The sequence below is a fragment of the Heterodontus francisci genome, chromosome 25 (assembly GCF_036365525.1).
Source record: "Heterodontus francisci isolate sHetFra1 chromosome 25, sHetFra1.hap1, whole genome shotgun sequence".
NCBI lineage: Eukaryota > Metazoa > Chordata > Chondrichthyes > Heterodontiformes > Heterodontidae > Heterodontus > Heterodontus francisci.
This window is the reverse complement of record NC_090395.1, coordinates 35,005,255-35,020,916: the sequence shown is the minus strand read 5'-3', so window position 1 is coordinate 35,020,916 and position 15,662 is coordinate 35,005,255. Positions and strand designations below refer to the sequence as shown.

The 15,662-nt window shown below is 43.7% G+C and overlaps 1 protein-coding gene across 3 annotated transcripts in view; it reads right to left on the bottom strand.

Moving 5' to 3' along the window:
- Positions 1-15,662, bottom strand: part of bltp3a (bridge-like lipid transfer protein family member 3A) — a 174,620-nt gene that overhangs the window by 112,703 nt on the left and 46,255 nt on the right. For 2 of the 3 annotated variants that reach the window (XM_068057072.1, XM_068057073.1), the window contains exon 2: positions 392-554. In XM_068057072.1, the coding sequence (XP_067913173.1) occupies positions 392-554 (163 nt within the window). Of the gene's footprint in view, positions 1-30; positions 282-391; positions 555-15,662 lie in introns of those variants that run through there. The other variant, XM_068057074.1, reaches the window with a different exon arrangement.

Genomic DNA, 15,662 nt, shown 5'->3' with positions numbered 1-15,662 from the left:
GAATTCAGCTGGTGCTACAGGATCACATACCATCACCATAATATTATGAGATCATCTTCCAGTAGATAATATTTAGCTTGGCCATGGTGCTCACACCAGTGGTCTGGAGTCCAGTCCAGTAATTTCACCACAGTTTTAGGTCCATGTGAAACCCAATGTAAAATCACATAGCGTTGGATGGTATCCAGAGTACCTTGCTTTTGTTCTTCTACAGTACAGCTGGATTGGGTAAAGATTTTTTGACAGCGGTTCCACATTGAAAATCACCTCAGTACCTTCGCCTACTCCGCAAAAGAAAGCATTGTTGGAGCACGTTCTTAAGAGCAATCAAATTATGGTGCCGACAGCATTTATATCAAGATAGGTAAAGGCCTGAATATACTCTGCTTACCCTAATGGCTGCCTTGTTGCAGTATACCCTGGTTATAGCCAGCCAAGTGGGAAGATCCAGCACATTTTGCAGCACTTCCTCATCCAATTCCAGATTCGTCAGCTGACCTTCCCCTTTAAGCGTACTTACATTGATTTTGTCAGGAGAGAGATTCTTTGTAAACCTGAAATATGAAAGAAAGAGTTAAGTCCATCACTTAAATGGCATTGGGAACCTTAAATATTTAAAATCTCCATTTCCAAAATAACAGTCAACATTTATATAGTACTGTTACAGTAGGAAATAGTCGAAGACACTTCACTTTATCACCCTCCCCAAAGTGAAGGAAAAGTCAAGAACGAACAATGAAGGAGTAACTGTCAAGACATGGTCAAACATTGAGCAGAGATGACAGAGCATGTCCCCAAAGATGGGCAGAGAATTTTTTCTTTGAAGATGCAGAGAGAGAAATAGGGTGCAAGACAGAACAACACTCCAGCCCCCTTTGCCTGTTTGAAGCCTCGACAATCAATTGTGGGGCAAGGGCAAGTGGGAGAAAAAGCTAACAGTCCAAAGGAACAAAGGCTAGAGAAGGAAATTACAGAAGAATTTCAAGAGCAAGTTCATTATATAGGGAACAGGGAATCAACGAGAAGAGGAGTATTGGTTGAGTGAGTTGAGCCAAGCCAGCTGAATTTTCAACAAGTTAGGAATTTATGGAGGGTGGAGAATGGAAGACCGGCAATAAAGACACTGGATAGGAGTCAAAAGGTGACCAAAGCAGGGTCTCTGCAGCAGTGGGAAAAAAAAAAAAAAAGTGGTATGGAGTTTGAGGTGGAAATAAGCAGTTGGAAGCCTTTGCTTCAGCTCTCTAATTTCCAGAAGGCAAGAGAACTTCAGTGACAACATAAAAATGACTTGAAAGCAACTGGAGCCTACTGTATAACCCACACAGTTGAACACATACAAATTTTGACATGGCATTTTTGTTCCCTGAAGCATGCCTGGGTTGTTATACAGCATGTGACAGGTAATCAATCTTGAACCCATAATCTTCAACGCAATTTGTAAATTGTTTGGTGCAACTGAAACTAAAAAATGAACGCATACAATGCAGGGAACAAAAGGTTAAAAGTAATTTTTAATTATAATGAACTGGAATGAATAATTTTTGCAACATTAAATATTCCACACAATACTGGTTTCTACATGCTAAGAGGCTAATGCTATCAGTATGCTAATTCATTAAGAAAACATTACTGCTTACTCTGTACCCAGTACAGCATTTTGAAAAAGAAGTCTATTATGCATGTGAACATGGGATTCCTTGGGTGGTCAAAAATATGTCCAGCAACCTCATATCAAACAAATATTAATTTCTGAACACGCAATTCTAGTCACATTCCTTTGCATCATAAAGCTGGGCATGCCTTCATTCAACCGTTCACTCACAGCACATCCGTGCTGAAAATCCACCCAGCTGACATCTCATTCCATCTGACTATGTGTTATTGCTCACCAGACCACAATATCTTCGCAAGGTAATTTCATAGGGTAGTCGAGATGCAACACATGTTGTATCCATTCAGTTTAACTGTCCAACGTTTAAAAAAGGCATCCATGATATGGAGCCAGAAATTTCCACAGACTACCACTCTGCAAACCTCTGAACAGGAATTAAATTCTGACTCTCATCATTTTGCAAGGAGTACTTGATCAGAGTTCCTAAAGGGACAGGATAGACGAACAGCTAAATGTCACAAATGCTCCAGAGTCTGGAATACCCACGAGCAACTCAAAACACCAAAAACATGGGAGTCAGTTGCCAGCGATCGCCAGAGCTGGCGGGCAACCATAAAGGCAGGGCTAAAGCGTGGCGAGTCGAACAGACTTAGCAGTTGGCAGGAAAAAAGACAGAAGCACAAGGAGAGAGCCAACTGTCTAACAGCCCCGACAACCAATTTTATCTGCAGCACCTGTGGAAGAGTCTGTCACTCTAGAATTGGCCTTTATAGCCACTCCAGGCGCTGCTGCACAAACCAATGACCACCTCCAGGCGCTTACCCATTGTCTCTCGAGACAAGGAGGCCGAAGAAGAGAAGAATACAAGCCATTGGTTTTGTGACATTCGTGCTTGTATATTTGCATACCAGACTATAGTGAGTCATTACATGATAGAATCTGTTATGGTAGTTGTACTTTTAAGCAGATTTTTAAAAATACTTGAAATATAGGCACCAAAAGATTCTGTATACTGACTGACCTTGGGTACGAGTCAGGGTTGTCATTTGCATAAATGATTATAGCGTCTTCCACAGACATTTTAACCAAAGTAAAACCTAATGCCTAATACTGTGAAATACTTACAGGTAAACAAAAAGGTTTGGATAAATTAATCTGTCAACATCTTTCTCATTAAGTGACACCAAGGACTGCAAGAGAAACTATTGTAAGCAACTGTGTGAACATTAGGATAGGTTGGAATAAAATCAGAAGGAGGGCAGAACGACATGGAATAGAATTGTTACAGCACAGAAGGTGGCCATTCGGCCTTTCGTGTCCATGCTGGATCTCTGCAAAGGCAACTTACGTAGTCCCACTCCCCCATCTTTTTCCCCAAAGCCCTGCTAATTTTTTCTGATCGGATAATTATCCAATTCTCTTTTGAAGGCCTCGATTGAATCTGCCTCCACCTCACAGCTTTTCCGATCTATCCATGTAACTGAAGTTCCTCACCACTGGAACCATTCTCATGAATCTTGCTTGCACCCTTTCTAATGCCTTCACATCCTTCCTGAAGTGTGATGCCTAGAATTGGACAAAATTTCAGCTCAGGCCAAACTAGTGTTTTGTAAGTTTTGTACCAGCCACAAAGTTTGAAATTCTGCCCTGTGTACCCAAGTCTAGGTATGGGAAATTTCACAAAAGACAAGGTTGCGGATAAAAAATCCCTAGGTCAAAAGTCTTCAAAAAAAAAAAAACAGTAGGTGGCCATAATTGTTGTTCCACAAGACAGTAATAGTGCTCTTCAAACCACACTGAAGGGACTTGAGAAAGCTGAACGGGATTGGTGGACAGTTGGGTGGCAATGAGAAAAATTTGAGGGGGAAAAGCAATTGAAAAATCACATGGCAACTTGAGAATGAGGGGGGTGGGGGGGTCATCATAAAATCAGGCTTTATAACTAGGACCACTAACGCCATTGTGATTTTATATAAAGGATAAGTCTTGGTCAGGCTATTATTTCTCTACATTACAGCCAGACTAGATTGGTTGTGAAGCACTTGGGAATTGAGGCCATGAAAGGCATTATATAAATGCATGTTTTTTTTCATTCTATATGGTCATAAAAAATTGTTATGCCAAAGGGGGATTTCTTAAAATTCACTGATTGGAAACCTATATTAAACTTCTAATGAAACAGAAAGAGATGGAATTCTGCAGTAAACTTTTTTGAAAAAAGCTGGCAGCCAAGATGGCCACTGCAATTTGTATCTGAACACCTGACACCTTCCAAGACCTCAAAGAGGAGACACATGTCTGATGAGCCTGTACCCAGGACAATGGCTTGCTCGATTGAGTGAACCACAGGAAACTGCGTTCGTGAGCAGGACATTCAAAGCCATCGTGGCACACTAACCTTGAAAGGGCCAACCCTCCCAGGTGTAAACATGAACATATTGAGCCGAAGGGACTCAAACGTCGAAACTTGAATCTCATTAGAAGGTCCCAGACAATACACTGAGGCAATCATGTCACTGTCTGTCCATCTCTGTGAAAACTAGTATTCCCCTTGGACAAAGCAGTCAAGCCAGTGACTCATTTTGTGCAGAAGCCAAAAGGAGTATGTCTCTTTCTCTCTCTCTCTCCCCAGAAGACCTTCTGCAAAGCTGAGCTGCTGGTTGCTGAATTCAAGACAAAAACACCAGGGGAAGAGAGCCACCTACAATTCTGCCTGTAAGAAAAGCCTGAACCAGGTTGTCCAGCCACAAACTGCACATTTACCAGCCAAAGACTTCAGGAACACAATTTTGGCCAGAAGGCAACGGAATCATCCAACCCCACAGACTGCGCATTAATTTTTATAGTTCGGGACTCTAACCCAACCACAAATCTACCCCTCATCATTCTATCATCTACTTGCATGAGAGTCTCGTGAGTGTGCGTGAATGTGTAGTGTAATTTTATTTTTTAAAAACCATATCCACAAGTTAAAAAGAGGAATAAATCTGTTGCGGTCAAATAAGAGTAAGGACAAGAGGGGAGCCTTGTGACCCCTCCTCACCTGATTTTAACAGAAATTTGGGGGCTCTAGTCTGTGATCGCAACTCAACGACAAACAAGTAGACGGAATTAGGAAAGCAAATCGATCCCCATCATAATTTTAAAAACTTCAATACAGGTTTTTGCTGCTAAAGTACTAGCATGTCCACATTCAAGGCCAATACCTTACTAAGCCAGAGTTAAGGAAATTGGGACAGGTTAAATGCCCTCCCTATAGAAGAGTTGAGGAATATAGCCGAGCAGTTACGGATTACTATCCATCCAAAAGCTAGGAAACCCGAAATCCTAAAACTTGTGGCCAACCATTTTGCACTCAAAACTGCAGACAAGCTTAGAATTAGAAACAGACTGGGCGATGTTAACTAATATACAACTAGAACAAAGGAAAGTTGAATTAGAATTCCAGAGAGAGAAAAAACACAGGGGGTCAAGAAAGGGACAAAGAGCTTTCCAAAAGGAGTTAAAGCAGTTCGAACTAACCAGGGGAAGATCCAATACACCCAGTGAAGGCACGGCAAGTGAGGGAGCTACCCCTAGCTCAGGACCAGGTGCTCAGCTCTTAAAGGTTCTCCCAGTTGACACTAAAGTTCAATGAGGGTGATGTGGAAGCATTTCTCGTCACTTTTGAAGTGCTTGCAAGACAGCTGAAATGGCCAGCAGACAGCTGGACTCTTATTGCAAAGCAAGTGAACAGGAAAAGGCCATTGGGTTTATTCACTGTTGCCAGAAGAGAGCTCATCAGATTATGAGACGACTAAAAGTGGTATCCCGGGTGCATGAGCTAGTACTGGAGGCGTACCGCCAAATATTCCAAACACTTCAAAAGCAGCCTGAACAAACTTACCTCAAGTTTCAAAGAGTTAAGCAGCTTGCTTTTGGCCAGTGGATACGGGCACTTAAGATAGAGACCACAGATAAAAACATCAGAGGCGATACTTCGAGGAGTTCAAAAACTTGCTCCTACGTCCCATTAGAACCGAAATAAAAGAAACAAAAGGTTCCAATAGCCAGGCAGGCCACAATCCTGGCTGATGAATTTAGGCTTGTACACAAGCCCTTACCCCAAGAGAAACCCTTCCCTAGTCACCCCCACAAACCCGAAAAAGGGTAAAAGGTCAGACAGTGATAGGAGCCTGAAAAACTATGGGCGAGAAGGAAAAACTGGACACACAAGGGGCCCTCCTCGGGACAGTGCTGAGAGGCGTGACCCTGAAGACCTGTTGTTTCCACTCTAACAAGGCAGGCCACCTTCGAGCTGACTCATGTAAATTACAGGGAAAATCTGCAGGATAAATCAGGGCTCACCAGACCAGTGCAGGACAAGGGGCCCTGATGGAAAGCAGAGCAGACCAGGCTGTGGCTTTAACCACAGTGATAAGACCCGGTAAATCTACTGCTGTGAGTGCGGAAAAAGTTAACAAAATCCCAAACGTTACCAGGATTTTGTGTCCCAAGGGGAAAAAAGTGACCCTATACTCCTCGAATGAGGCAAGCAAGCCCATAGTCATACTTAAGGATACAGGGGCCACCCAATCCCTTCTGTTGGGAAAATGCATGACTTTTCTTCCAGAGAGCACATTGAATGCTGGACTGTCAGTGAATGATATCGGAGGGCGGTATATGCCCATACCTTTATACTGCATGACCTTGCTTCAGCACTGGTAACCGCGGGGATTGCCCCGACTCTAATAATGGATGAGGCCAACATGCTCCTGGGCAATGATCTGGCATGGCAAAGGTGGTAGCTTTCCCAGTAGTTTTAGAGATAACGAAAAAGAGGAAAGGGAGACAGGGCAGTTGCTGTAGAAGGTCCTGGCATTTTCCTAGACTGTGTGGTGACTCAGTCCATGGCCAGACAAACTCCGACAGAGGATGATGAACTGGCAATGCAGACAGATGACCCTACTGTCTGGTTACCTGAAATCTTCTTTGGGAAGTTAGAGGACCCAAAGGACAAGTTCAACAGATCTTCCTCAGCTGAGGCTCAGCAAGCCGACCCATTATTAAAAACATGAACACAGACTGCCCAAACTGTAGCTGAAGCAGAGGGAGGCCCAGAGTGCTATGAAAAGAATGAGGCGCTGATGAGGAAGTGGAGACCTCCTCATAGACCTACGGACGAAAAGCGGATAGTGGTTCAGATAGCGGTGCTGCCAAGGCACCTTAAGGAAATACTAAGAATAGCCCACGAACTTCCAATGGCTGTACATGGTGCACAAAAAAACCCAAGCCCACATAAGATAGCATTTTGGCCAGCCAAAACTCCACAGAAATGTGGTGGATTTCTGTAAAACTTGCCACACGTGCCAGGTTTTGGAGGAAGGCACAACCTGCAATAAAGCCTGCACCTCTAATTCCCATACTGGCTTCTGTGGAACCCTTCAACCGAGTCCTGGTCGATTGCGTGGGACCCCTGCCGAAAACAAAAAGGAGGCTACCAGTATCTTCCCATCATTATGGATGTGGTTACCTGATTCCCAGAGACCATTCCCCCAAGAACCATCTCTGCCAAGGTAATGGTGGAGGGGCTAACCCAATTCTTCACCCGATATGGGCTACCTGAGATCCAGTCAGATCAGGGCATGAATTTCATGTCGGAAATCTTTCAAAAAGTCAGGGGTCATCTGGGCATAACCCAGCCAAAGTCCTCAGCCTACCACCCACAGACACAAGGGGCTTTGGAACCGTACTATCAGACCCTAAAAGACAATGATTCCGGTATACTGCTACGAGTACCTCCATGTCTGTGATAAAGGGCTGGGATTTCTTCTGTTTGCCACCAGGGATTCACCTAATGAGTCCACCGGCTTTAGCCCCTATGAATGAATTTATGGACAGAAGGTGAGAGGTCCACTTAAACAAATCAAGGAGAGGTGTTTGGGACCCAGGGACAAATCATCCCTGTTAGACTACATTTCCATGCTCCTGAAGCGGCTCACGAAAGCCTACGCAATGGTTCAGGAGCACCTGAAGACCTCCCAGGCAGCTATGAAAAGGCAGGCAAGCAGACAAACATGCCAAGGCCAAAACATTTTGGCCTGGAGACCATGTATTTGTATTACTCCCATTTCAGGATGAACCCCTGAAAACCTGGTTCAGTGGACCATACTGAGTGGCAAAAATAATTAGCCAGGTAAATCATTTATTGTTTTTTCCTTCAGTTGGGGATATCTAAGGCTGTGCTACATTAACATGTTAAAACAGTATGACAGTCAGGAAGGGGATAGAGCATGACCCCACCACCGAACATCAAGCCACCGTCCAAAGGACTGTCACTGACCTCATCTCCTCTGGAGATCTTCCCTCTACAGCTTCCAACCTCATAGTCCCGCAACCCCGGACAGCCCGCTTCTACCTCCTTCCCAAAATCCACAAACGGGACTGTCCCGGCAGACCCATTGTGTCAGCCTGCTCCTGCCCAACTGAACTTATTTCTTCCTATCTAGACTCTATCTTTTCTCCGCTGGTCCAGTCTCTTCCCACCTACATCCGTGACTCTTCTGACGCCCTACGTCATTTTGACAATTTCCAGTTTCCTGGTCCCAACCGCCTCCTCTTCACTATGGACGTCCAATCGCTCTACACCTCCATCCCCCACCAGGATGGTTTGAGGGCTCTCCGCTTCTTCCTGGAACAGAGGCCCAACCAGTCCCCATCCACCAACACCCTCCTCCGCCTGGCTGAACTTGTTCTCACATTGAACAACTTCTCCTTCAACTCCATGCATTTCCTTCAAGTAAAAGGTGTCGCTATGGGTACCCGCATGGGTCCTAGTTATGCCTGTCTTTTTGTGGGATATGTCGAGCATTCTTTGTTCCAGTCCTACTCAGGCCCCCCCCCCCCCAACTCTTTTTCCGGTACATTGATGACTGTATCGGTGCCATTTCCTGCTCCCGCCCCGAACTAGAAAACTTTATCAACTTTGCTTCCAATTTCCACCCTTCTCTCACCTTTACATGGTCCATCTCTGACACTTCCCTTCCCCGACTTCTCTGTCTCCATCTCTGGGGATAGGTTGTCTACCAATATCCATTATAAGCTCACTGACTCCCACAGCTACCTCGACTACACTTCTTCACACCCTACCTCCTGTAAGGACTCCATTCCATTCTCCCAGTTTCTCCGTCTCCGACGCATCTGCTCTGATGATGCTACCTTCCATGACGGTGCTTCTGATATGACCTCCTTTTTCCTCAACCGAGGATTTCCCCCCACTGTGGTTGACAGGGCCCTCAACCGTGTCCGACCCATTCCCCGCACCTCTACCCTCACCCCTTCCCCTCCCTCCCAGAACCGTGACAGGGTTCCCCTTGTCCTCACTTTTCATCCCACCAGCCTCCATATCCAAAGGATCATCCTCCGCCATTTTCGCCACCTCCAGCGTGATGCCACTACCAGTCGCATCTTCCCCTCCCTTCCCCTGTCAGCATTCCGAAGGGATCGTTCCCTCCGCGACACCCTGGTCCACTCCTCCATTACCCCCACCACCTCGTCCCCGTCCCAGGGCACCTTCCCTTGCAATCGCAGGAGGTGTAATACCTGCCCATTTACCTCCTCTTTCCTCACTATCCCAGGCCCCAAACACTCCTTTCAGGTGAAGCAGCGATTTACTTGTACTTCTTTCAATGTAGTATACTGTATTCGCTGCTCACAGTGTGGTCTCCTCTACATTGGGGAGACCAAGCGCAGACTGGGTGACCGCTTTGCGGAACATCTCCGCTCAGTCCGGAAGCAGGACCCTGAGCTTCCGGTTGCTTGCCATTTCAACACTCCCCCCTGCTCTCATGCTCACATCTCTGTCCTGGGATTGCTGCAGTGTTCCAGTGAACATCAACGCAAGCTCGAGGAACAGCATCTCATCTACCGATTAGGCACACGACAGCCTGCCGGACTGAACATTGAGTTCAATAATTTCAGAGCATGACAGCCCCCCACTTTACTTTCATTTTTAGTCATTTTTAGTTATTTTTTCTTCCTTTTTTTTTTTGCATTCCTTTTTACATTTTTTACAATCTTTTTTTGCATTTATTTCATTTCATCTTAGTTTGTTCAGTTTGCTTACCCACTGTTTTTTTCAGGTTTGCACTTGCTGATGTTCAATATTCAGTATATTCACACCTATTCTGTACTAATGCTTTGTCTTTCAACACACCATTGACATATTGTTTGCCTTTGCTCCGTGACCTTTTGGTCAGCTATGTGGCCTGGTCCAATCTGCACCTTCTCCTTTGTTATCCCTTGCCCAACCCCCACCTCACTTGTTTATAATCTGTGACTTTTCTAATATTTGTCAGTTCCGAAGAAGGGTCACTAACCCGAAACGTTAACTCTGCTTCTCTTTCCACAGATGCTGCCAGACCTGCTGAGTGAATCCAGCATTTCTTGTTTTTGTTTCAGATTTCCAGCATCCGCAGTATTTTGCTTTTATTTTAGGGGATAGACAAGCACAGGTCTGAGAGATAATCAGGAAGGAAAGGGATGAAAGGGACAGTGAGGATGAGTGAGAGGAAGGCCTGGAAAATTCCCAAATTGAATTCCCCACTACCCAGTTAGCCAACACTGAAGTGTTGGGTAACTTAGACACCACACTTTTTAAATGCAGCACAAAGAGAAGCCCTAGCAAGGTTGCTCACAACATTTAAAATACTGTGCAAGGACACACCAGGGTGCACAACCTAACCTTACATGATGTGGAGGTAGGAGACACCCCTCCCATAAACTTGAACCCCCTTCACTTAGGCCACAAGAAACTTGCCCAGGTTTGGGAGGAAATCCAGTACATGCTAGAAAACAACCTGACTGAGCCCAGCCAGAGCAGCTGGAGTTCCCCAGTTGTGCTAGTGCCCAAGCCCAATGACTCAACAAGGCTGATTACAGGAAAGTTAATGCATTGACCAGAGCACATTCCTACCCAATTCCCTGCCTGGAAGACTATATTAATCGAGTAGGGAATGCCACCTTCATAACCAAAATAGACTTGCTACAAATATATTGGCAGGTTTCCTTAACACCCCAAGCCTAAGAGATCTCAGCTTTTATCACCCCAGATAGCCTATTCCAGTGCCGAGTGATGCCCTTTAGTTTAAGGAATGCCCCAATCACCTTCCAAAGGCTGATGAACGAGGTAGTGGCTGGCCTACCCAATTGTGTAGTATACCTGGATGATTTACGGGATACAGAGAGACCTGGTGGGAACATCTAGCCCAATTAGACGCCCTACTCCTAAGGTTAGTCGGCTAACCTAGTAATAAACCTTGTTTGCAAGCGTGTTTGCAAAAGTTCAAGTGACTTACCTTGGGCATGTTGTAGGTCAGGGGAGAGTGCTGCCTAGGGCAGCCAATGTACAAGTGCTGATGGATTTTACTGTCCCCAGGACAAAAAGGAAAATAATGCATTTTGTGAGGATGTGCAGGTTTTACTGCAAGTTTTTTTCAAATTTCAGCAGCATAGCCGCCCCACTGACAGACTTACTGCAGTAAACAGCCAAGGTAACGCGGTCGGAGAGGTGCCAAACAACCTTTGGAGGTTAAAAGTCGTATCAACAAAATGAAGGTTCTGGCTGCTCCCCACTCTACTAAACCAGATCAAGTGGCAGTTGAATCAAGTGACCTAGGGGTAGGTGCTGTCCTGCTTCAAGATGATGAGGCAGGCGTTGAGAAACCAGTCGAGTACTTATCCAAAAAGTTAAACTAACACCAAAAAATATATATATTCCACTGTGGAAAAGGAAACTCTGGGAATGTTGCTAGATCGCCAGCACTTTGACATCTAAGTTCAAAACCGATATAGGGAGACAGTGGTTTATACAGACCATAGTCCTCTAACTTTTGTGGAGAAGTCTGAAAATCAAGACGCAATCTATTCCGATGGAGCCTGCTCTTACAACCCTACCTTTTAAAAATTACACACATTGAGGAAAAATAATGTAAATCGCTGATGCATTGTCCTGTCTAATCCAACACCGAACCATCGCAGACAAAACTCCAAAAATTAAACCAGAATAGCTGATGCAGACCATGCCAGCTACAGCAATTCTAATATTTGTGTGTGAACTTCAGAAGTGAATGTTTTGAGATTGAATGCGTGCAATCTATTTTTCTCCATTCTCATAACGAATTGTTCCCATGGCCACATTTCATTCCACGGCGTATGGAGGTGTCAAGAAAACTTGCTATGCCAAAGGGGAATTTTTTTAATTCATCGATTGGAAACCTACCGTAAACTTTTAATGGAAGAGAAAGAGCTGGAATTCTACAGTTAACCTTTTTGAAAAAAGCTGGCAGCCAAGATGGTCACCGCAATTTGTATCTGAACACCTTACACCTTCCAAGGCCTCAAAGAGAAGACACATGTCTGATGAGCCTGTACCCAGGACAATGGCTTTATTGAGTGAACCACAGGAGATTGCTTTCATTAGCAGGCCATTCAAAGCCATCGTGGCACATTAACCTTGAAAGGGCCAACCCTTCCAGGTGTAAAGATTAACATCCTGATGTCGAAAGGACTGAAACTCCGCAACGTGAACAGCATTAGAAGGTTCCAGACAATACAGAGGCATCTCTGAAAACTGGGAGTCTTCCTCTTGGACAAAGCAGTCAAGCCAGTGATTCATTCTGTGCAGAAGCCCAAAAGGGTGTTTCTCTCTCCAGAAGACCTCATACGAAGCCAAGCAGCCAGCTGCTGGATCCAAGACAAAGACATGGGAATCATTCAACCCCACAGACTGTATATTAATTTTTATTTGTTCTGGACTCTAATCCATCCTCATCACTCTTTAATCTTTGTGTGTGTATGCGCATGTGCATAAATGAGTAGTGTAATGGGGGGGGGGGGGGGGAGAGAAAGGGTAGAAAGAGAAAAGGGGAAAAGGACAAAGACATGCATTTGTATTGCGCCTTTCACAACCTCAGGATATCCCAAAGTGCTTTAATGAATTCCTTTTGAAGTGTCGTCACTGAACGCTGCAGCCAATTTACACAGATAGTCTGTTGTTGTGATCTTGATTAAGGGATAAATTGGCCAGGATACTGGGGATAACTTCTCTGCTCTTTGAAATAGTGCCATCGGATCTTTTGTCTGCTTGAGGGGAAGACAGCGTCTCGGTTTAAAATCAAAGATTGTACTCCCTCAGCAGTGCACTTGAGTGCCAATGTAGATATTTACCAACATGGCTGCACTTCAGGGTCCGGTATTCAAACCTGGATTATATTCCTGTTGTTTAAACCTACTTCTGTAACTAATCAGAATTTAAAAAAAAGACATTCAGGAGTGATGGGCATTGCTGGCAAGGCCAGTATTTATTACCCATCAGAATGTGTTAACCCGCCTTCTTGAGCCACTACAGTCCATATGATGAACGAATTGACAGTGCTGTTAAGTAGGGTGTTCTAGGATTTTGATGTAGTGATGAAGGAGCAGCGATATATATCCAAGTTGGGATGGAGTCTGACTGGGATGTGATGGTGTCCAATCGCCTACTACCCTTGGCGTTCCAAGTGGTGTCAATAACACTCTAGTTAATTTTCTTGTTCAAGAGGAATGTGAAAGCAAGGTGCAATAAGACAGCACTATTTCTTTCACAAGACGGCCATGAGTTTTCAGTTTAAACAATGCAGTTGCTAAGATCATCTGTCAAGATAAAAATTTAAACGTTGCATGTAATTCACTGAAATCTCAAGCAGTTGGACATTTAGCAACTGTGAAAAGCTGCGGCAGTATATGCGACCCTGATTAATATCCATCTCTATACTAAATTATGCAATATTAGTTTGCTTAATGGTGGGATTTGTTTTTGAAATTATTTCTTGAAAATGGTTCACCTAAGAAGTGGTCTTGTACATGTGTGCTGTTGCACTTGACTCAAATGTTAATAGTTATAATCCTGCAGTTTTAAATAGTTTCAGATGGATTGTTAAATTCTCATAAGTTTGGCAGGTTCTCGCGTGGGTCACGGGGAGATTATTGTGCTTCTAGGATGGCCGAAGGAGGAAGCAGCAAGGTCTGAATTTATCCCACCTTTCAAAATACAACCCCTGCTGGTCAACACCTGCACAAGTACTAAAAGGCTAAACACGAAGAACAAGGGTCACCGCATCCAACTAATAGTAACAGACACAATTTACACAGTTGTGGTCCTGGAATTAGATCCAATATTTTCAGATAAAATGGCAACCAGTAATAAACTGCTCATCCAGCTCCAATAGAAAAGATAGTATGCCTGACAAGTTACTACAAGAGGTGCAAAGATGGGGGTGATTCAGGCAGTACACCTTTTTCAGTAGTAGAATTGGTCTCTTAGCCCATCCTTCACGACACACATCTTCCTATTGCTTTTCTTTTTGTGGGAAAGCAGAGAAAACATAAGCTGGCACGCTCACTAATAGACAAGTTGGCAGCAAACATAACAGGTAAAAAAAAAAGAAATCCAATTAGATTTACTGAAGTAATTTGGGAAACTGTGATGTAATTACCAGCTAAGTGGATGCAGTCTGTAAGCACAGTTGTTAGCTTTCCCTGATGAATTTTGTGTCTGGTAAGGCTGAAGATGTACAAACAAAACATGCAGCACATAGTTGTCTTGTTGATCAGTAGACTAATCACAAAAAATTGCAAAATTAACTCATGTTAATCTGAGACTTCATCTCACAAGATGTAGAAAAATCTTGGTAGGCACAAAGAACTAACTAAGTAGAATTTTAAAAAGCACCAAGTGATAGATTTAGCTAACACAGTTGCTGGGCAGCCTGCAATTCCATAGCACTTGAGCCTTTTTCTGTAAGGGTCAAGGGCTGGAAGAACAATGCATCATTTAGACTGTTGTGAAACTCCAAATAAAGGATTCCACTTAATTGAGCCTGTGGAATAGCCACACAAGTGAGCATAGCTTTTCATTTTATAAATCTGAAATGATTTAAAAAGTAAATATCCAATACTTGATCTTTTTCATGCTTAAGAAATTGCCAGCTCAGAGAGAGACTGAATCTGAACATGAGCATGAGGGTACAATAAGTATTGTGCTATGCTTCACTGATCACATGCCAGCTGCAGCTAGTTACACAAAACAAAAGGAGTCAGATTAGTGAACTCGACCCAGTCACATCAGCAGCTGAGATCATTAGTATTCACAGTTAAAACAAAATTATCCAAAAGCAGACAGTACAAATTTACTTAAATGTCACTCAAGACCATGGAATCAACTTTTTTGTGCAACTAGTCCTGCCCATGGGTTCTTCCACATTCAATTCTCAAATGGAGCCAAAACTCCAAAATTCCACTCTGACGCCTGAACAAAAGACATTCCTCCTGCAACAAGGAATTCTTGAAATTGTGCTGAAGGCTTATTTTACAAGAACAGTACCCAAGTATATGGCAGATACACAAGGGTCACTCAAAGCCAGCAAAAGTAGACCTGAAATGTACTTAGTTACAAATTGAGAATTCCTTCAAAAATATTTTCAAAAAAACATTTTAACTGATGCTGACATTTTTCTCTATGAACCAGCATCATGCATGCACACAAAACTTAGCCTTGCAATCCAAATGCCTGCTTGTTCAAGCTCACACACAACTATATCCCAGCACAAAATCAGAAAAAAATTGAATAATTTACTATGGTGAACTGTCAAACTAGAGTGAAGCCAGTTACTGTGGACCTCTCAGCATGCTTCATCAATTTCTGAGTTATGTGCGACTTAAACAGAGTGCTGGAAGTTAGGCGAGTTAAGGGAGTTGGGGGAAGGTGGTGCCCCTTTGCCTTTTCTAACTTTTTCACCCAGTAGTATTTGGTTCTTAATCTACTACAGGGGAAGAAGTAAGCTGTTTGGTGAGTATCTGGTAAGTGGTTAAGGTCTATTCTAATCCTAAGGTTTAAAATATTACAGGAAGTGGTGACAAGGTTACTAAAATACATAACAAAGGATAATAGAATTAAATAATTTAGTTAATAAAAATACATTAGGGATGGGAGGACAGGAAGTGTGTCACGGCAGCATGTGGGAGCACCCGGATG